General features: G+C 39.1%; 1 protein-coding gene across 1 annotated transcript in view; it reads right to left on the bottom strand.

The window, feature by feature from the left end:
* LOC141962534 (von Willebrand factor D and EGF domain-containing protein-like) overlaps positions 1–21165 on the bottom strand; it is a 185895-nt gene that overhangs the window by 97401 nt on the left and 67329 nt on the right. The window contains exons 8-11 of the mRNA XM_074910812.1: positions 18302–18375; positions 11124–11394; positions 7961–8139; positions 3650–4593 (exon numbers count right to left, since the gene is read on the bottom strand). Of these exons, the coding sequence (XP_074766913.1) occupies positions 3650–4593; positions 7961–8139; positions 11124–11394; positions 18302–18375 (1468 nt within the window). The remainder of the gene's footprint in view (positions 1–3649; positions 4594–7960; positions 8140–11123; positions 11395–18301; positions 18376–21165) is intronic.

The following is a 21165-nucleotide window of genomic DNA, read 5'->3' as shown; positions in this document are numbered from 1 at the left end:
TCAGGTACGTACTGCATATGCAGAAATAGCATTCAAATCTTGTTGCACAGACATAAGTTCAAATACTCCGAAATTAGCGTAAGATAAGAAATAGCTTTAATCACTGGTCTTCACTAAAATCTTGGCGAGTATCCATGGAACATGCTGAGAAGTTAATTTTCAGCGTTATGTTCTCCAAACTAAAGGAAGCCCTTCTCTTTAAAGGGACTGATGCGACAACAAATCTTCAAACTGTTACCACTGACACTGGGGGAAATTCATACCGCCTCCCCCTCACCCATCTCACGGAGAAGCTGAGGAATATTCTGGCAACATGCTTTTGGAAGAGGCAAGTAATAGCAATTTATGGATTCAAAGGTATATTTTCCAAACTGTTTTGGCATTTCTGGAACCTGTGTTATAGCATGTATTTGCAACTCTCTTGATCGCTGTAGTTTCCATTTGTAAATACTGTGATGTTTTAGGTAAACTTGGTCAGGAAATGGATCTTCTTTATTTTTAGTATATTCATTTTTGGGAAAAAAAACATCCAAACCAAATCCAGGCAAACAAACCCTAGGTTTTTATGTGAAGGAGGATCCCTTCTGTAATGAAAAAACTCAAAAATGTTAATGCATTTTTTTCATTAATCTGTGGACAAATTGTTTTTAAGTTATATTTGCTTAAGCAGCTGGTTTGGAGCTTTTTTTTTTTTTTTTCATTTTAATGAAAAACAGATAGTAAAATATTTTGAATAAATATTTTCTTTAGGATGTGGAACACGCAATGAATTGCTAAGTAGTCTTAGAGTCTACAAGGATATTTGGTAAGCAGCAGTTCCTCTTTAAGATCCTAATTTTCATGCATAAAAGAGCTCAGAGGCTTTCATGGGCTGAGGGGTCTATCCCTGCGAACCCTACTGAATGTTCAAGGTTTTACTCTGTACAAGCTGGTAGATAGATTACAAATAGAAAAAAAAAAAAATCTTTTGCAGAGAAGATTTTAGTGATTAAAGTTAATTCCACTAGCCTTAATAACAGCCTGTTGAGACATTTTGATTTTATTTTTCATTTTTCTTCTGTACAAACAGGTAAGTTCCCAGTGTATGTTCATGGTGTCGAATGTACCATGAGCAACTGTTGTCTTACACCTCTGGAGATGGACAGCTGTTGATGAGAGGGCAGCATGTAATCTCACTGGTATGGTGGGAAAAAGAAAAATGAATGTAAAATGTTTCCTGCATCAGGTGTCCCCTTGGGAAGACATACTCTGCACATCAGAGAGTTATGCCACTACCTTTTCCTCAAGAGAAAAATAAACACTGTTGGCTCAAAATGGCAATTTCTACTACATTTTTATTTAATGCTTTTCTGAGCTTGCTTTACTTAGCTAGAAAGCATTCTTCTCCTCGACTAGCTATTATTAATGTGTTCTGTAGGTTTTCTTAAATAAAAAATAATATTTGTACGTAAAGTCTACATCCACAGAAAATATTTTACAGGTACTAGTTAAAAGAACCCAACAAACCAAACAAGTCCTTGGGTGCAGCTAAGATAATGTTGTTTGTATACAGTGTGATAGAGAGAACAAGGGCCATTCACATTTTAAATCAAATGTTGCCCTTGAAATGTCGGGAAAACTGCACGGGAATTTTGGAAAAGGGCCTTCTGCCTTGTGTTAGGAAAACTGCCGAAGCTGTCAGTGTTAATTTTGTCACAACACTAACAAACTCACCCCCAGCTAAATGGAGCAGCATAAACATTAAGAGAAATTTAAACTATAACGGTGCAGCTCTTGAGTGGGTCCAACACCAAGCTTGCTCCCCCCAAAGACAAGGCTAAGCATGGGGATGCTTGTGCCAAAAACTCAGCCTCTGCAGAGCAGCTCTCGCTCAGTGGAGACCACCCGGCAGCCCCAGAGCAGCGGAGCAGGTGAGTGGTGTTTGGGGGGAGCTGGAGTCTTGCCAGGGAGTTGGGATACTCATGACTCTTTGGGAAATTGGAGGGAATAATTTGATGTACTGTGAACTCTAATAAACCAGACTCCCAAAAGAGAAGTGATTTGAAGCAAAGGCCAACTACTACATTTTACCTCAGCTGGAGAAAACTGAAGCAAAGGCAGTGAGAGACGGACGAAGCAGTCAGATTGGGGACTAGTAATTGCTTACACTGTGTTTGCCACAGCTGATGTATGTTTGTTTTCCACTTCTCACCTCCCTGTGCAATCTCAGGCCGTGCTCTGTACTCCGTCCTTGTTTATATTTGATGTCACAGCAAGAAGATAAGGTGCCATTAACTTCCACTTGAAAGGTCATATTGAAGATATTTTCCTCTAATCTGAGGGTTTTCAACCATAGCAAAATAAAACAAAACTTAAAAATCTGGCCTAAGCAACCTCCTTAACCTGACTGGATCAGAGGGAAATGAACTTAAACATTGAATTATATATGGGACAATTACTGCAAAATTTCTCACCTTTCTTTTCAGTCACTGGTGTCAGTTGTTCTCTGTGTGAGAGAGTGAATTTCTCCATATTCAGCAAATGTTCCTGCAAATTTCAGTCTGCCACTAACAAAAGCCAAATGTCAGGATGTATTTTAACCACTTCAAATCAGTGCACTGAACACTGATTATTGTGAAGCACGTGAATAATCCCATCTCATCCCAGCTAGTAAATGCCCTATCAGATGTGCTGCTGAGCTCCTAGGGCTGGAAGGAGATTTGGATGTCTCAGCTAAGCCATGGCGACTGAACCTAGATAGGAGCTTTGCCTGTCCTAAATACAGAATAATGTCCATCAGCCTAAGCATCATAGAAAACGCCTTTCCCCCACATTTGGGATGCGTTAAGAGAGTATACCTTGTCATTTCAGTTTAGCTGAATACTTCTTAAGCCACGGGAACTCAACTGTATGGCTGAGCCTTAAGTACCTCTTTGTAACTTCAAGCATAAGCTTATGTGGTTTGCTGAGACAGGGCTTACACTTTACATTAATGCTAACATTTATGCATGTGCTTAGTTTCAAGCACTGCCAGGACTCACATTGGACTTTGATTTATCCATTGAGAGGCTGAACTGTAAAGAAGAAACAAACCTAGTGGGATAGTCTCCTGTGCAAATGTAACTCATATATTTGCAGAATCAGGTCTGCAGGTTTGAATATGTCCTGTAGCTATTTTATGGCTTTGACAATGTTACCTGTTCATTTTGGCATTTTAAATTATTTTTTTTTTTTTACTAGTATGGTGTTTGAAATGAATTTTCAGATTTTATTCTCTGCTGATCAAGAAAAAAAAAAAAAGTAAAAAAGTATACAGTGTTAACATGAATATTGACCACAAGGTGAGCAGGACCCTCTTTTTTTGTCAGAAGCTTGCTTGTCAGCATGCTGGTGATAGATCAGATGTAAGGAAAATCACTTTTGCAAAACCAATTTGCTAAGGGGCTTGTAAAATCCATTTTTAAAAAGTTACTGAGGCGAAAAAGTGAAGGACCAGCCAACCAGATATTTTGATCGGCTCTTCAAGGTCAAAAACTGATTACTAATTCATCAAATACCTTACTGGTAGCACTGTTTGAAGAGCAAACAACTCTGTGCAGATGTTCTGCCTAATAATTCTAATACCATGGAAATATGGGTAGGGTAGAAACAGACAGAATTTTTTACTTACTTTTGGCAGTGTTACAGTTGTAGGAGCTGTGGTCTTCAAAGCACTGGCAACCCAGTTCAGTACATTGTCCATTGCCATTACAGAAAGCCGGGCACCGGAGAACAGCGAGGATTTCCTCCTGGGTACGAGATGGCTGGTTTCCTAAATGAAACTCTCTGTTTCTGTTTCCTAGAACTCTTCTTTCACATTCATTTTCCAAAAGAGCTATCAATGCCCTCACCCAAGCCACATCATCTTTGAGTTGCAGATCTAAAAGGCATATACCAATTGCCTCATCCATCTGTTTTCCAAGGAGACCTTTACACACTAAGCCAATGGTGGAATTTGCAAGAATTTGGTGGCAAATCTCCTGAGCTTTGGTGACAGTTAGGCCATTTGGAGTGGGCCATGTCAATGGTAGCTTTGTCCGAATCCCTTCAAAGTAATCCTCTGGGAAAAAATATGCAAAGCTCTCTGAGTCTCTCTGATTTGGGCTATGCAATGGGTGAAAGAATGAGTACTCATAATAGTCATCTTGCCTTTTTTCTCTCCTTAGGTCTTCTGTTGGTTTGGTAGAGTTAATGGAACTGTTGTTTTTCAGGGAAACATTGTGTGTGAGGGGGTTTAATCGGTCCTCAGGTTTACCTCGCTTTTGGACTGATCTAGGCAGATATCTTTGATCAAAAGACTTGGTCAACAGTTTCTCATCTTTTCTTAAAGTAGACTCTATTTCTGTGTGAGTGACAAACTCTGACGTAACATCTAGATACGGGATTGCAGAGGTGTAATCCACATGATCATAATGGCAACCAGTGGACTGAGGGAAAGGAGTCTGAAAGGCATTCAGCATATTCACAGCGGGCACGGACGTGGTGCTCTCCTTCTGACATCTGCAGTAATTTTTCCTTTGCTTCCCCTCAGAAGGTGCTGGAGTCCTGTCAAATAAACTCTTCCCTGGAGGTATTCTGATTTAAAAATAGAAAGAGATTAGAGGGAAGAAACTTTCAACAAATTAGTCTACAATACCAAGTAAACTTTCTTTCCCTGAGGCTGGGGAATGCATAAATTCCCAATCTACCAAAGCACTTAAGTTTAATCTTTGTTTTCTTTAGCCGTTTTTGCACTGCCCTTCATGAGTTGCCCTGTACATTTTTTAGCACTACATGGGGACTTTTTAGTAACAGATGCTTAAGTGCTTTGCTGGAGTGTTGCCTAACTGCTTGATTTCTCTTTGCAGAACTTTCTCTAAGGTGCAGGTTACCCTTTGTGTATTACACATGAAGTAAGGCCTTGGATTTGCCCCTGGTGTGACTCAGATACAACTTGGAGAATGATAAAAAAGATGTATTTGTTTCAAATGCTTTATTATGAAAATCATCTTTATCTATTTGCCTGTGCTCTCCTTACCAGGTGTTTCCTCTAAGACTTGGATCATTACATATTTTAACTGTTTTTTTCTTTTAAAACTTCTTTATGCATACTTAATTTAATTTTTTATCTTTTAGTGGAGCCTTCTCTGAGTTTTTCTTTTGACACAAAGCAGTTTTCTATTGATCGTAGGGCTAGGCTATCAAATAAGGTGAAGTGATTTTTTTTCCCCTTTTTATTTTAGTCCAGGTTTAATGATGGATGAACTTCTAGAGAGTTCAGTTTGAATAAACAGCCATGATTAAAGTTTCTTCAGAAATTTCATAAGCAGAAGATCTCTTATTGATCTTATTTGTGCAGCACAAGAGAAATCCTGGAGCTTCATAGAAAAAGATATGTTTCTTGTCCCAGTAGTTGGCAGCACTTCATGTCCAGATAAATTTGAAATATCACCACAAATTCAAATTATTTTGGCATTAATTTTGTCTTGTGGGCAGAAGGTAGAGATTTCAGGAAAGTGAAAACATTTAAAAACGTTTTGGAGCCAGACGTTAGATACTGTTGTAGAAAACATAATTGCCTTTATCCAGTATTTCCAAAATATATTGAAAATGGCATATATGACATTACTATTCTGATCATTGATACAATATTAAATTTTAAATAAAACATCATGGTGACACAGGCAAAATGAAACAATTTCTCCTTTTGAAACATGAGCCCAGACATTTAAGAAAATATTTTTCCCAATGTTTGGGCTGTAAACTTAAACTAAAGCAGCAGAAGTAGCTCTTTCTTTGAGTCATTACTACATAAACTAGAGGCTAGGGTAAATATCGCATATTTAATAAATAAATAAATAAAAATCATATAAGCTGCTACAGAATCAGGACAGAAACTTCAAAAACAAATGAAATTTTCAGTAAAATAATACTCTCTTGCCTTGATATTTCATTGAAACAAATTCCTTTGTTATTCCTCTGTGAAACCAAATACCTTTGTTTGGTCAGCCCTGGTCAACAGGACAGGGGTGTCTGGTGTGGAAAGGATGAAGCTACTGGAAACCCCATCCTTCCTCACAGGCATGCAGTTATCAACAGCGCCTCAGTGAACTAGAATGAGCCTTCTGTCCCCTGCATAAGAGGACTAGACTATCATTCCTCTTAGCTGCCCATTATAGTCAAGGAAGAACTAAACCCAAGTTTTTAAACTGAGTTGGATGCTATTATAGAAAGAGAGTCCAAAATTAATAGCATTGCTGCTGGTTTCTCAAAAGATTTGAAAAACAGTTTGAAAAACTTATTTTACCCTCTTAAAATAGATGTTTTAAAATTCAGCTCTTCTTTGTCCAGATGTTATTTAAGGGCTGGGCGGCTCTGATGTTGTTTTATTGTTCAAAAGTTGAATTAGAAAGCTGATGTTTAAAACAGATCTGTGCTATTCAGAGCCCTGCAGCTGCTTGAGAGAGGTGGGAGCCAGAGAAAGAGTTGAACTGCCAGATGGTGAGCACTCAGACTAGCTTCAGGTGCTGGAGAAAACCTAACATGCCTTCAGTGTTATTTAAAATGAAATTAAAAACAGCAGCAGAAAATCACCCTCTAGGTTTTGGTTTTTTTTTTTTCTGTGGGTGAATCAGAGACCGATCCAGTCTCCTCTGGAGGTGGCCTTAGCCTTTCCATTGTCTTTGGCTTGTAACCAGGTTCTGAAGGATCTTTAAAAATATATCCTTGGGAGTACTGCAAGGTGAAACTCATCACCCCTCTTGCCCTTCTCACTTAGCAGGAGCCTCTGCTCTCTTCCCCGAAGTAACTCCATCATATGTGCCAAGCCCTAGAAAATGCCTCACTCTTTTATAAGTAAATTCCTATATATTGTGCTTTGGCTTCTGATCTTTCAATAAACTTGCTTTGAACAGGTCCTCCTAAGGATCTCGTTAGCCCCTTTTTGGGTTATCAGCAGTTGGTCAGTCCTTGCACCAAACTATTTCTCCATGTGCCTTCCCAGAAGCAAGCTCCGATGGATTATCACATAATTAAGACGTTAAAGATGGCTGTTGAATTCTAAATAGTATAATTTGTAATCACAGGTCAAAACTGATATTAAATAGCCATTGCTTAGGCCCATTAAATTTAACTAGAATATGGTAGAGGTGGTTTGTTTGTTTTCTGAAATGCAATAGGTCCAAAAATTTATCGTTCCTATAGGCTTGTGCTAAATTCCCATGGACAGATTAAGTGGTATGTTAAGGTGGTTCATCTTATTTTTCCTTAACTGCAAAACATATTTCACAAACAAAACTATACAGACAGCCAAACCCATTTTGGTTTTAGAAACACCCGATAGGCACGTCTGGAGTTCACCAACAGGAATTAAAATGTGGGATAGGGACAGGGGTAAAGACAGGGACAGGGGTATGTCAGAGTGCCAGACTCCTGGCTTTGGTTCCAGACCATCTCTCTCAGAAAGTACAAGTTTTTAGAGCTCGCTGTCATCATTAGTAAAGTAGATATTAAGTTTTAGCATGGTACATATATTACCACACTTTGTCAAAATGTAACATTTAATCTATACTCACATATTGTAATTAGTGTTCGGAAATAAAAGAACAAGGGAAATACCAAACCCTTAATTAATCCCTATTGTCAGTTATCTACATCTTCCAGTGTGGGTGAGAACCACATTTTTTTTTAACAGCTGAGTGGGATCTTAACACAGTTGTTTAACATGGCATCACTTGCGAATATAAAACTTTTCTCTCAGTAACTACTTATGTGTATTGTGCTGACTAAAAATTAAGCCCCTGTGCTGTTTGGATGGTAATGGGTCTCCAGGCTTCCCTTGCTAGATTAAGCAGATCTCTCTGTCTTGTCATTAGGGGAGTATGTAATGAAATAAACCTATCAACACCCCTTGAAACAGTGCCACAGAGCATCTCCCAGGCTGGGATCCTCTCTCGCTTTGTACCTCCACTCCTCTATGAAGTCTTCCTCGGGCACATTGCTCAGGTCGTTGTGACCGATCCCGTCAAAGAGGCCACACAAACCTCTGGTGCTGTTGAAGTCGCTGCCCGGTGTCCTCACTGTCAGACCCATTCCCCACTCACTTATGTCGGCTCGAACGAATGCTCCCGAAGGGAACAGGATCTGAAGAGGCAGAAAAAACCCCAGTGAATCAAAGCAGTTACAAAGCTTTTTATGTAATCAAAAATGTCCCTTTCTATAAACAAAAATATCAAAGTAGGATGTTGGTGATGGTGGAGGTAATTTAAGATCATTTAGATACACTATAAATATTTATTTGTGCTATTATTCAACTTGCTTTCAGTTTCTATGAGACTAATATCTGATAGCATTTCATAAATATAAAACTGCACAAGTACTTTCTTTTTAAATTAATAATTACATCCATTGAAGTTTTCCCACTGGTAATTTACCAGCTAATTTTTGAAGCAACTTCCATGACAATAAGGCCACCCTTGTGTCTTTGCCTGGGAAATCATTTCTTTTAGATAAACTGCCAAGTTTGAAAAACAGCTTTCTTCCCTCTGAAAAATCGTTTCATTTTCCAAGGCCAGATTACCTAGAAAATGATTGTGTTTTAAAGTGGATAAAGCAATTTTCTCATTAAAGAACTTGTGGTAGGCTTACACTGACCTTTAAAAGTAAAAAAAAAAAATCATGAGGTTAAGACAAAGAAGTAACTGTGTGGGTAATGGATTTTTCAGATTGGTGTCCCAACCAAATAACACACACAAACACACACACACACACAACTCTGTTCATCTGAAATGTATTTTTGGTTGTTGTATAGGTAAAAAGAAAATTATTTTGAAACTGATTTGTGCCAAGAGTGGGAGCAGGAAAATTCTATCCTGATAAGTAACCTTAATATAGTTTTGGATCCAAAATTAAATGCTTTCAGTTAATCTTAAAAAGTACATTAAATAGTTGGAAATATCTCTTTACTATAATTTTAAAATAATTATTTTCCTTTTTTTAAGCGACCCCTGTTTAAGTATCATTTATTCAGCCAAATAATGTTCACTGCTTTTCTTTTGGTTGGTCCCTTCTAAGTTCCTCCCACCAAATCAATTCATATCTGTGACAAAGCAACTAGCTTATATTTGTATTTCTATGCTGGAAACCAGAGTTTACATTTTGGCTGTACAAAATAATAATTTTGACCATTTTAGCTTCCCAGTCATCATTTCAGGCACGTGAATACTTTTTGAGGAGCTCTCTGTGAGTGATCTCCTTGTCCAGCTGAGCGGAGCAGCAAAGTGCCACTGGTTGCAATAATAGTCGGGGACACTATGTTTTGAACTTGGTCCCTCTGTGTTTTGATCAGGACATTTAAAGAATCCTTTCTTCAAAAATATTGACTTTGGTGAATAATGGAAGTCATCATATAAAACCAATTATTTGAATATGTTAGAAGGTCTTGTCTGTACCCTCACCTTGGCTGTATGTTTTGCTTCCCAAAGTAAATTAAAAAAAAAAAAATAAAAAATAGAACTCCCTATCACAAGCTCAGATGAGTTAGATTTTATTAGTGGTTTATTAGGTAGAACAGGAGAACTGCAGTTGCCACAGTGTTGGGTAGGACTTGATTTCCTTCTTCAGATATACACATGACTCCTAATTACATGCTTTACTACAGGGAGGAGCATTTCCTACAAGGTTGCGTATAAAATCCTTGCAGTCAGGACTTCACGAGCTGCTTCAGTCTTCTGTGCTGTCTGGATTAATATTTCCAGGTGTGGATTTATTTCAGGAATTTGGAGGGCTGTAACCTTTTCTTCTCTTGCTGCCCCAGTCAAGGTGTCCCATCTGCCACTGAGGACCTTACAACTCCCCAGATTTTCTGTAACTCGCTCAGACTGATTGAGCCTTTGAAGAAGATTTTTTGCAACCTTGGTTTGCAGAGGTATATAGTGACTGGTTGCTGGAAGCTGCTACTTTGCACAGAAAATAGAGTGACTTGGCCCCATTCAAAGCATCAGCCTTGAATGGCGCGGGAGCCATGGAGGAGACGGTGAGGTTGGTGACAAGCAACTTCTGAGCAATCAGGATGTACCACGCACAGCGGTTTGATCAGGGATCATGTTCTTTGCCGCACAGTTCCTACAGATTCCCATTCAGACCGGGGCAGGATTCCTATTTGTGTCCAGGGGGTGTCCTGATTTGTTTCACTGAGTCTTCCATGAAGCGTAAATGAGAATAGGGATTCCTTGTTAAGATTGTTCTAGTAATAAGAGTGATTATATTGCATTCAGTTGCAAAATGAAATGACAGCTTCTTTCCTGCTTTTTCTCTATTCTATAATTAACAGATTTTCAATTACTACCTTACTAAGATCTATTCCAAGAGAGATCACAAGGAGAGCCAAGTACAGACACTCCCTGCATCATTCTGGCTCTATTGTGGACCTATCTTCACCCAAAACATTTCCTGGCAATGAATCCTGATGATACAACTCCAGGATAAAATTATCTTCTTGGCCATAATCTGTGGCTCTTCTCCTCACCAAAGCCCCTGGTGCAGTCTGCTCTTACTCTTCCAGCGATTTCACTGGATTAGTGTGCATAAGTGATACTTATGCAAAGTATGTTGTGGCCATATATTTTTTTAGGCAAATACTTTAAATTATACCATATGTTGCACATTTGCAGCCCATTTTCACGGCTTTTGGGTTCTATCTGGATCTGACTAATAATGCCCTACTGTTTCACTCTAAAACTACATTATTCTGCTACCTATGATCTTTCCTTGAATATTTATGTTGTAAACTCTGCAAAGAAATTTACTTTATGTGATGCAGTTGGGTAGTGCCTAGCATAAACAGAGAGCGGATTGCTGTACTGCAGAGAGTAAGTAACAGCATTGGCACTCTGCTACATCTCCGAGAAATTTCCAGAGATATTTGTTTTGTTTTGTTCTACAGTTCGTTAAACTAACACTTTAACCAACTTCTTCCCTGTATCTCGTGTTTCGGTACATTTTGCTGCAGGCACTCTTATGGCTTCAGACAGATATTTTTGTAGCAACTTCATTAATAATTCAGAAATATTGAACTCACATTTTTAAAGAAGAAGAAGAAGAACAAGAGCACTTAAATATCCACGTACTGTTATTTTTCTCCCTCCGTAGGACTTAAGAATTTTGACATGCGGTGATGCCTCGGTGCTTTTGATGGCTAGGTGGGGTCTGCTCTCCCGAAAATGGCCATTGCAGGTGTCCAGCACCACCGTGTCACCCCCTTCTCGTGCAGCCACACCGCAATTGCAGGCGGTGGCGGAGCGATGGCCTCCGCAATCCCACTGCCGAACGTGCACTTCAAACGCCCGCGACACGCTCTGGCACAAAAGGAAGGTGCCAATTTTATAGTTATCATAACGCCTAAACAAGCAACAAACAAAAAAGAGGAGTTAGAGACCCAGAGCATCCACCTGTGACTGCTGTTTGTTGGTACTTGTACAACAGCGCTCCTTAATTAGACCAGCGTGGTAGCTGGCCTTGGAGGAGGGAAAAATCAACACACGGGGAAGTGTTTCACAGGCACCATAAGCAAGAGAACGCCATCACAGTTATTAGCTGAAAGTGCATAAGAATTCATGTAAAAAGTGGGTAGCTGTCTCCCAGCAGCTGCTATGGCAACGGGCATGGATAAAAAGGATAAACATTTGATAAAAAGCAAATGGGAAAAAGTCCCTGCCTCCAGGCCGTAATAAATATGTTTTGGTTCTAACTGGATGCTTTACAGCATGATATTCTTCAAAGCAAAATCAGTGCTCAAATAACCTCTTCTGTGACTAATCACTAACTTTTAACAAGGCTGACGGTGGCTAGGTGAATACTGCATGTGAAAAAATGGGATTCTACTGAAAAACCTGTTAAAATGAAGTTGGCTCCCTCCATCTCAACAACTTCCCTGCAAGCACAACTTGCGCTTTAAATGGTTTGGCATTCAACACAGTGCAGCGTGTTGAACAGTTTGGGACTTTTGTCTCTTTTCTCTCTGTACAGAAAGTCCTTCCTCTATCTGAGTGAGGTCATGAGCAGAATAACTTTAATAACTTTGCAAGTGTTTCCACTCTGCACGAGCCAGGCAAATCTTCTCCCACCTGCAGCCCCTTGGGATTCCACAACAGGGACCTGTGAGAGGGTTCCTTTCTGCTTGTTCTTTGTTTTCTCACTCTATAAGCTTGTCTTATTCTGACTGTATTTTATGCTAATGTGGTGTATAAAAATAAGGAAAACAGTAGCTGTATACTTTATATATGTTGCTGGTGTTTTTTCCTGACAAGTCAACAGCTGCCATCTTTAAAAACAATGGATTATTCTGCTTCCTTTTAAGGCACTGCATTTAGTTTTAAAAATTATTTTTATGAAATTCAGTAATATGGAAACTAAGCTGTAAGCTTATAGTAATAAACGTTATTCTTTTCTACAGTAAAAAAAAAAAAAAAAGAAAAAATGTAAAAAGGAATGTATAAAATAACTAAATAACAGGATTATTTTCAAGCACTGTCATGCAAACATCAATATTGCTTCAATCTGTTAATGTTTCCTATACAGAGACACAAATGGCTCAAGAACCAGGATTTTTTAGCATGCGTATATCTGCATTTTATTTCTCTTCGGAATAAAAGCCATGGAAAGCTATGTAGCTTAAAAAACAGTATGAATTTAAAATGCAACTGCTTTTCTCTGCTAGAAAACACACCTGACTTTATCTTTCATCTTGAAAACTTTGTGAAGTTGGCCATAAACCGGTAAGAATTTGAATGGTTCTGTCTCATTTTCTAATCAGGTACATAAATCCTAAGTACACTACGCAGATGCTGCTGTAAGATTGATTAGAACTAAGGACAACATAAAAACTCGATAATCTCTTTTAACATCAAGTACTAGCTCCATTTGGACATCTTCACAGGAGAGACAGAGGAGATGAGGTACTTGATGAGAATCAGCTTCCACAGTTTCCTTCAACTGGGGGACCCTAGAAGGAAAGGTGTTTAGCGAGGTTGATGTAACATAATGCATCAGAATGGCTGTACCCAAACTAATCAGCTGTATCTGATAAATAAGACTGTATTAGCATATGCATATAAATATCATTGCAGTTATGGGAGCTATTTACTGCTTAATAAGCATTGACAGTGGACCCAGTCCAACTCTCCTGGAAGTCACTTAGAGTCCTTCAATTAAGACATGGCATAGATTGCAGAGCACATTAGAAATCGGCAATGTGTCTAAATTGAAGCTTTCAGCTGCCTTTGAATTACTTGAATGGATAATTGAATGTAGTCAGGTAAACTTTTGTGATGTTTATACAACTGTAATTGTGATAATGATTCTTTGGACAACATTTGAGAAACTGTTTGTGGCACTAAAAGCATAAAGCAGAGTTACTGGAGCTCTTGCATGAGGGAGCTCTGAGTGTTCTTTGTGAACCGAGCACCAGATCTTATGTCTAAATTGCCCTCCACAGTGCACTTCCCACCCTGCTTCCCTAATAGTCTGAAGCAGTGGAGGTACCGGGGGGAAAGGGGTTCCCTCCCTCCCCATCTATGTGTTTATTTGTTGGTTTATAAGGGGTGCAGCAAGTTCTTGTCCCAGAGTGAAGTCATGGCTCAAGTTGTGCTCTTAAATCCAAGATCTATAAAACGCTCCTAAGTCTTTGTTTATGACAGTGAGATGCTATGGGAATCATTTCTGTTGGTTTATCATAGGAAAGGGACAGAGGGAATATAAATATAAACAATTACTACTAGTAGAGTTAGATTAACTATCGCAATACACTCACTATTCACCAAGCTACACTTCATCTCTTTAATTCAGTTATTATTGTGGCTGCTCCTAAAGATTTTCCACCACAGTTTTGCCATCAAATAATTTGATTTGTTGTCATGTCCCTTCAGGCTCCCTCTTTCCTTCCTGGTAAGAACTATTTTATGCTAGTTGTGACCTTAGGAAGTGCTGGGTGATGCTGGAGGATGTTCTCTGGTTTCAGAGTGCTTATCGCTAAGGACTGCTCATGTTCTTGGGGAGCAAAGCTGCTGGGTTATGCTCAGCAGGCACTGGATGCTTGGGGATTGTCCTGGCTTCAGCTGGGATAGAGCTATTTTTTTCTTCTTAGTAGCTAGAATAGTGTTGTGTTTTGGATTCAGCATGGGATTTGGCATGAGAAGAATGTCGATAATATACTGGTAATACGCTGACAGAGACGTTTAAACTTCTGCAGACTATCAAAAAGAACAGCACCTCTGGAAGGACTACTCATGCCCAAGACTTCGTTGTGGGCTACTATGGCAAATGCCATTAAAGCCAACCAGAAGTGTCAAGCTGTGCAAGCTGAGGGATTTTGCCATTGTGCAGGAAATGGTGCCATTGCCCCTGTGATAATATCGGTGGATAGATTAATGTAAATGTTTGAGAAATCTGAAAATATTTTTCCTTTTTTTTAAGGTAAAATGCAAAATAACATGAGTGATACATATAGTTCACCAATCAAGAAATATTTCCCTTTTTATATTTTGCCTTAAAGGGATTTTCTGCATATTTAGTTTTAAGCTAGTACTTCATATTTAAGAATCTACAATTTACAGCATGAAAAGCTTTTATATTTATAATGTGCCATAACTAGTAATGAGGGCTATACTTTTGCTTTACCAGGCTTTCACATTTGTTTAATTTAGAAGGTACTTTGCTATAAAAGGAAGTGCTCTCTCTGGATTTTAGCTAGTATAATTAACGCTATTTCACATCTATGCTCTAATATACACAAATTGATTGTGCTTACACTGTAAAATATGACACATTCTTCTTTGATTTTTCAGTCACTTCCTTTGGTCAAAAGAATGAAAAGATTACAAGATAAATATTTCTACAGAAATATATTAGCAGGAGGCACACCAAAGGGGAGTGTTATCATTAGAAGTGGGAGTTAGGTATTTCAGTTGTCTAATGAATAGCTAACTACCTCAGATGTAATGTGAGCTCAGTATGTCAGATGAAAAACCATTGAAAACATCGCTACAGAAGTTAGAAAATGAAGCATTATTGTGAAGTCTCACAAAAAACCCTATACATTGGAAGTGACCATTTCAGCAGGAAAATAATACTACCAAAAATAAAGTCCTCCAGTCTTTTGATTTTCATGCCATTTTTCAATTTCCCAGCAAATCAGCTAAAGAAATTAGTCAAATATTTTTATATTGAGTTAAATTTTAAATTTTTAATGCTTCTCATTTAAACTTTGGAGACCAAGAATGTTTCAGTTTTCTATTTTCATGTTTTCATCCTTGCTTTTCCACATTGTGTATTTTCCCTTATTTAGCCATTGCTAATGGGAAAGTCAAAGAAGGTAACAACTCTGTGGAAGCCAGGAGTATGTTTATGGAATATCTGTTTGCATAGAAAACACTCTTACCATTTTGCTGTTGGCAATGTTGCCCATCTTCAGACTTCCCCTTGCTTTTCCATGTGACAGTCCTTCAGTGAGCCATGCCCAGGACTCGAATGGGTGGGAAGGGTGCCAAAGCGACCGCTGATCACCACCCATCCACAGCAGCTCTGCCTACAACATTTTGTCCTTAGAGCCTGCTCTCTCCTCGTAAACTGACCTACAGGTTCTGTGGTGGAACAAATGGGTTTCCCTGGGTTATATGGTTTGATGGATGATCTGCTGTTGATCTCAGGAGCACTTTTGAGAGTTCATTAAGCTTTGTTTGCTGCCAAATTTGTAGCCATATAGAGGTGGGTAAAGGCTGCTATTTCCTTCGGCTCTCTTTGACTGATTTTGGATGTTTCTTCTCCTTGCTGTGTAATGTTCTCACCTGAGCCTGTGCCTACAGATCACTTATAGTCAACAAAGCTCCGGATAACCAGGAGCTGATGCTCCTCTCAGCCTATTGCTTCATAGTCCCTAGGAGAAGTTTCTCTTAGCTTTTTTTCTCTTCCTGCTTTGCTGTTAACAATCTGCAGATCAGTCTCTTTCTGATACTTTTTTATTATTGAGGGACACTCATGGTTTCTTGCCTGAGATCACAAGATTTTTTTGTACAATTCTTCCATTCACAATACCTAAGGCACACCTCATTTCAAACATGATTTCCCACCATGTATCTGTTCATAACCAAATAGGAATGCTTCAATTCCATACCTCTGTGTCAGCCTTTGTCTTTAGCTTATAGGTTTGTATCAGGACAGAAGCAGGAATTGCATTCCCCACTCTTTAAATACAGAGCTTTAAAATAATTTGCTAATGTGTTAACATTCTTTTGGATAGGCAGACAGAGAAGTTGCTTAACTGATGTGTAATAGGGTGGCATAATCATTACAATAATTGAAAGAGAAATTATTTACAATAATAAATGGGAATATAAGTAGGAGTAATGGGACTGTGAAATGATGGGTAAGAAACTTGGCTGAATATCAAGAAGTGATATATCTTAGTGAAATAACCTAGTTATTGAGATGGCAGAGGCCCCATCAGCCTGGCTCATTTAAAGCTACACTGGACAGAGCAGTAATGAATTTCTGTCCACATGGAAGAAATGTGCAGTTATCGAGGGGCCCAGCTAATCCTGGGATTTTTCTGTTTCAAGGCTGCCTGACTCTGAAGCAAGATGCCACAGAAGGATGGGCTTTCCCAAACTCCCTTGCTCAAATAGAATCATAAATTGCTAAGAAGCATTTCTGTGTGCTATCAATAACAGGATTGCCAAACTAGTTATTCAAATAAAATTGCTTTATTTTGCTTTAGACCTTTTTTTCCCATGGAAGAAATGTAAAAATGTGCTAGGTGGCTGAGAGCATTCCCCCATTCCAAGAGGCACTTTTCAGTAATTTATGACTTCCTAAACACAACAACCTGGCAGACCACTGTCCATTCTTAGCTATAAATCAGACGGGAATATTTTAGAATATAAGTGTCTAGATAGTTTTGAAATAATATTCTAATCTAGTTTAATATCCCAGAGTAGAAATAATGGCAGATATCTGAGGCATGGGAATGTCTCTGCACCTCTCATAGCTCTTCTGCACCTCCTACATATCAAGCAACCAAACTTGCCTGAAACAAGTGCCTGACTACATTATAAATGATATTTAGGAAAGCAGGAGGAAAACTGGAAAGCCCTAGATGTGCACCTCTAATCTTCTAGCTGAGACTACCCAGTTTAGGTGAAACCTTTATTTGAGGCAGACACATAACCTTTAATGGAGTCACTGCCTTTCTTACTCATATTTCACCATCAGATTTCTCCAGCTTTGATGTCATTGCACATGATACCTCCAGAGCATGCTGGACTGAAATTGGGACATTAGGATATCAAAATTAGAATATCACGCCTGCTGAGCCCCTGTGGACGTTGTGCACCTAAAGTCATTATCTGTGCCATTAGGAGGTTAACGGCGGAATGACAAACCTGGAATGTGATCTGAAATGTTAGCAACTTTGGATCAGATGTGCCAGATGCAACCTTTAAAAACTTTCTGTTATGCTAAATAGCTGGAGTAATATATTAATGAATGATTAGGGAAGTTAACTGAAGAAAAGTTCTGTGCAGTACAGACTGTCAGACACAAAGAGACCACCCTCGGCTCAGTAAGTCTTTAAGCAATTTAGTGCTGGGTAGTACAGGAGGACATCTGGACAGTACAGGAGGATGTACAACTTTAATTTTGCACTCTTTTCCTGATATTTGCCACTTATTATTTCTGGACTTCTTTTATCTGAGGCTGTATAGCCATCTGTATGGGTTTTTAGTTGTGATTATGACTGTCAACTCCATGGTAGATGCAGCTATGCATAAAGCAGCTGTGGAAGCAGAAGAAGGCAAGAGCATCCTTGTCCTGAGGGGCTTTCCATCAGGTGTCACTGGACTGCTGGGAAGGACCAGGCTGTCCCTGCGTGCCGTGCTGCTACAGGGCGCGATGGCTCATGTGCGTGGAACTGGGGTGTTGCTAACATGATGCCACATGGTGTAGACACCCTCTCAAAGTCATTAATGATGGTTCTGTTTGAAGAACATTTTGGAATCTGACCTTTATCTTGTAAAAATTTTTCAGACACAAACCCATTGCTGCTTCAAGATTAATCATTTTCTAGTCCTTTTGTTAAAAGGAGTATAAACAGCTGGAAGGAAACCATGTATGTTATTGAAGAATTACTTTAATCACTATAAGCAAACTAGTACAACGCTCTTCTGATATTCTAATGTGAAACCAAATGCACGCTACATTCAGAAACTGAAAACTGCAGTAATTGAGCAAAATGATTTCAAAGTAGAATACTCACCATCCATCAAATGTGATAATGTGTGGATCAGTGAAAGAGTAGCAGTTCCCTGTTGGGAGGTCTTGAACTGTGACCTAGTTAAAATGAAATGTGTAATGAATACAGTCTACACAGCAGTTTTTCTTCATTACTGTTCCTCACAAAACATTAGGGGCAGGTTTCATGTGTCAAGTACAAACTAAAATCTGACTTCTAAAACATGATTGCATATGGGTACAAAATAGGCTTCAGTTTCAAACAACAGAGTTTAATCACATGCAATAAGGGAGTTCAGAGTGCTCCTATTCCACCTGATGTAATGCACTGTCTTTCTTTATTTGGTAAAAAGTGAAGCTTTTTTATGAAACATTTTTGCTAAGAAGTATATCATTCACTGAAATTATCAAGAGAGTAGAGTGCTTATTAAATTGTACTAATTGTAATGCCTGAAGTATGGTATAAGGTATGCTGTAATTAAGTAGCATTAGCATATTTTAATACTAGTCATTGCCTGTCCCCTAATTCGACCTTAGATTTCCCGATATAGCATCTGAATGGTTGACTTATATATTTGATCTGCAGGTTATTGATTGGGTACTGGTGATGAGGCCCCAAATCAGGCTGCTGGAGCTCTCGGCATGTGAATAAAAGAGGAAAGGATCTGCTACAGCAACAGAGATCTTCAGCTGCTTCAGCCCTTGGTTACTTGGACACAAGCTGGGTCACAGACAAGGTCTGAGTGTCCTGGTGCCCTGCAAGGAGCAGATATGTCTGCGAAAGCCAGAGGTAGGACAACTCCCTTTGAAGTTGCAATACCTGAATCTCCAGCAGCGCTGGGCCTGCATGGCCACGGCTGCTCAAGGGGGTGTTTTTTTGATGGCTGACTGCTCTGCTATTCAGTTCTCAGAAATGCAAGCCTGGGTTGTGCAGTGATTTGCAATACGAAGAGCTCCCAGCCACACTGGTGGGAGTGATGGAGTGTTATGGTTTTCCCATATCCAGCCTGCCAGGTTGATTTCTTGGCCAGTGCTGTTAATTCTTTGCTCACTCTTTGCCCATGAGAAGTCCAGAGGTGCAATTCAGTTAGTTCTACCATGATCCACAGAGCAGGGAAGAAGAATGGCTGCTATATCCTTGTGCAGTCTTTCGGTGACAAAGCAGAACTTAGCTTTTAGGAACAGTAGTGAAATTAAATAAATGAATGAGGGTGAAGATAGACCCACACTTCCTGACAAAATTCCTCGCCTGTCCAATACATCATCTGTATTTCAAAATGCACCTTAACCATCACACGGACACTGCTTAGACACCCACCAGTGTCTGACATAACAGACTATTAGAGTGATGGTCTTGAGCACTGTAAAACTGAACAACTCTTTGAACAGCATTTTGATCTGAGGTCAATTGTATCATTTGTATCTACAGTGTGATATAAAGAACTCTCAGAATTTTCCCATTTTCTCCACGGCTGTTACCTTCCTAAGTAAAACCTTTGCATGAACAAAACCATGTGGCCCTTTCTGCCCTGCTCTACCAGCAGAGGATGCATGTCCTAGTTGTAGGCAGTCTTAGTTTGATGAAAAAATCCATTTTATCAGGTTTCTGAATGTGTCGGGATGTTCTGTCCGCCATTTCCGTTCAATTTTCAGATAAATCAAAAATATTTGAAAAAGTCTGAGGGACTAAAGATTATGTCGATTTTATTATATGGATTTTTCCTTGATATGTTGCAGGAACTGTGTTACATTAAGGCCTCTAATTAACTGCAAAGCAGCAACAGGGAAACGGGGAGGGAGGGAAGGTAATGTCTATTATGTTTCCATAGATCAAGTTTTAACTGAGATAGATGGAATTTATTATTAAAATTGATTAATTCCATTTCACACTTGCTATATTTTCATATTTAAATGAAAATATTTGTAAGTCAAAAAAAAAAAAAAAAAAGGGTATGTGAGTGCACTACACTGAATTAGCTGCAATTTCTGATTTAAGAATCTTAGAAGGTTTAAGAAGCCTATGCCAGAGAGAAAGGATGCAGTCCCATGCTAGGCATTTTACCTCTGAAAACAAAAATTGTTTTGGTCCAGCTAAATGTTATTTTCTCATGAGCAAATCCACAAAAATTAGGGTAGTGAAATTATAGATTTCATTGGGGGTTTGTTTTCAGTTATTTAAAGTATACCAGCTTGGATGTGGCACTGCTCTGAGAAATTTAGCTGAGTCAAATCTGTGCTCTGGTTTATTCTCTTGGGTCGTGGGATTGTGGCTTTCAAACCTCCCAGCTGAGGCCCTGAAACAACTTCACAGACAACAGGCCGGTTCCTGCTCACCATGCTCCTTTGGCCAAGCTTTCTGCAGGGAAAACGTGGCTTGTTTCCCTGATTGCTTCTTATTATTTTTATTTTGGACATTTTGTACAGGGATAAATGAAGAGAGAGAGCAGCTGCCTGTGTCATCAGAAGTGTCCTGGTGATTCCTGGCACAGTCACAAATTGAACATGGCACTGCTGAGTCCTGGTCCTCCTTTCTCATTACCAAGGCACTGTCTTTCCTCTGCCTTTTCAGAAACTGTTCTCCAAACTCTTGGTTGTCCTTCTCCCTCTTTCTTGAAAAGGTGCTAATTCCCTAACCCAGGTTCTCCCTCTCTCCTCTTCCAGCATACACAAGCACACCTGGTAACATCTGTAATCCAGCTGTTGGCCTGGATGTGCTGACTAATAATCAAACCTGGATTTGTCAAAGCACAAGGCTTTACATGTTTGGGGTTTTTTTGGTGTATAAAGAGGCTGTTTTAGTTTACTCTGCTGACATCAATCCCCAAACGTTTATATAGTTAAGGTTTATCAGCATCTCATTTTCTTTGATATTAAACCTCCCACTGAAAT

The sequence above is a fragment of the Athene noctua genome, chromosome 7 (genome assembly GCF_965140245.1).
Source record: "Athene noctua chromosome 7, bAthNoc1.hap1.1, whole genome shotgun sequence".
NCBI classification, from domain to species: domain Eukaryota; kingdom Metazoa; phylum Chordata; class Aves; order Strigiformes; family Strigidae; genus Athene; species Athene noctua.
Note: the sequence above shows the minus strand (reverse complement) of the source record. Positions and strands in the feature narration are given on the sequence as shown.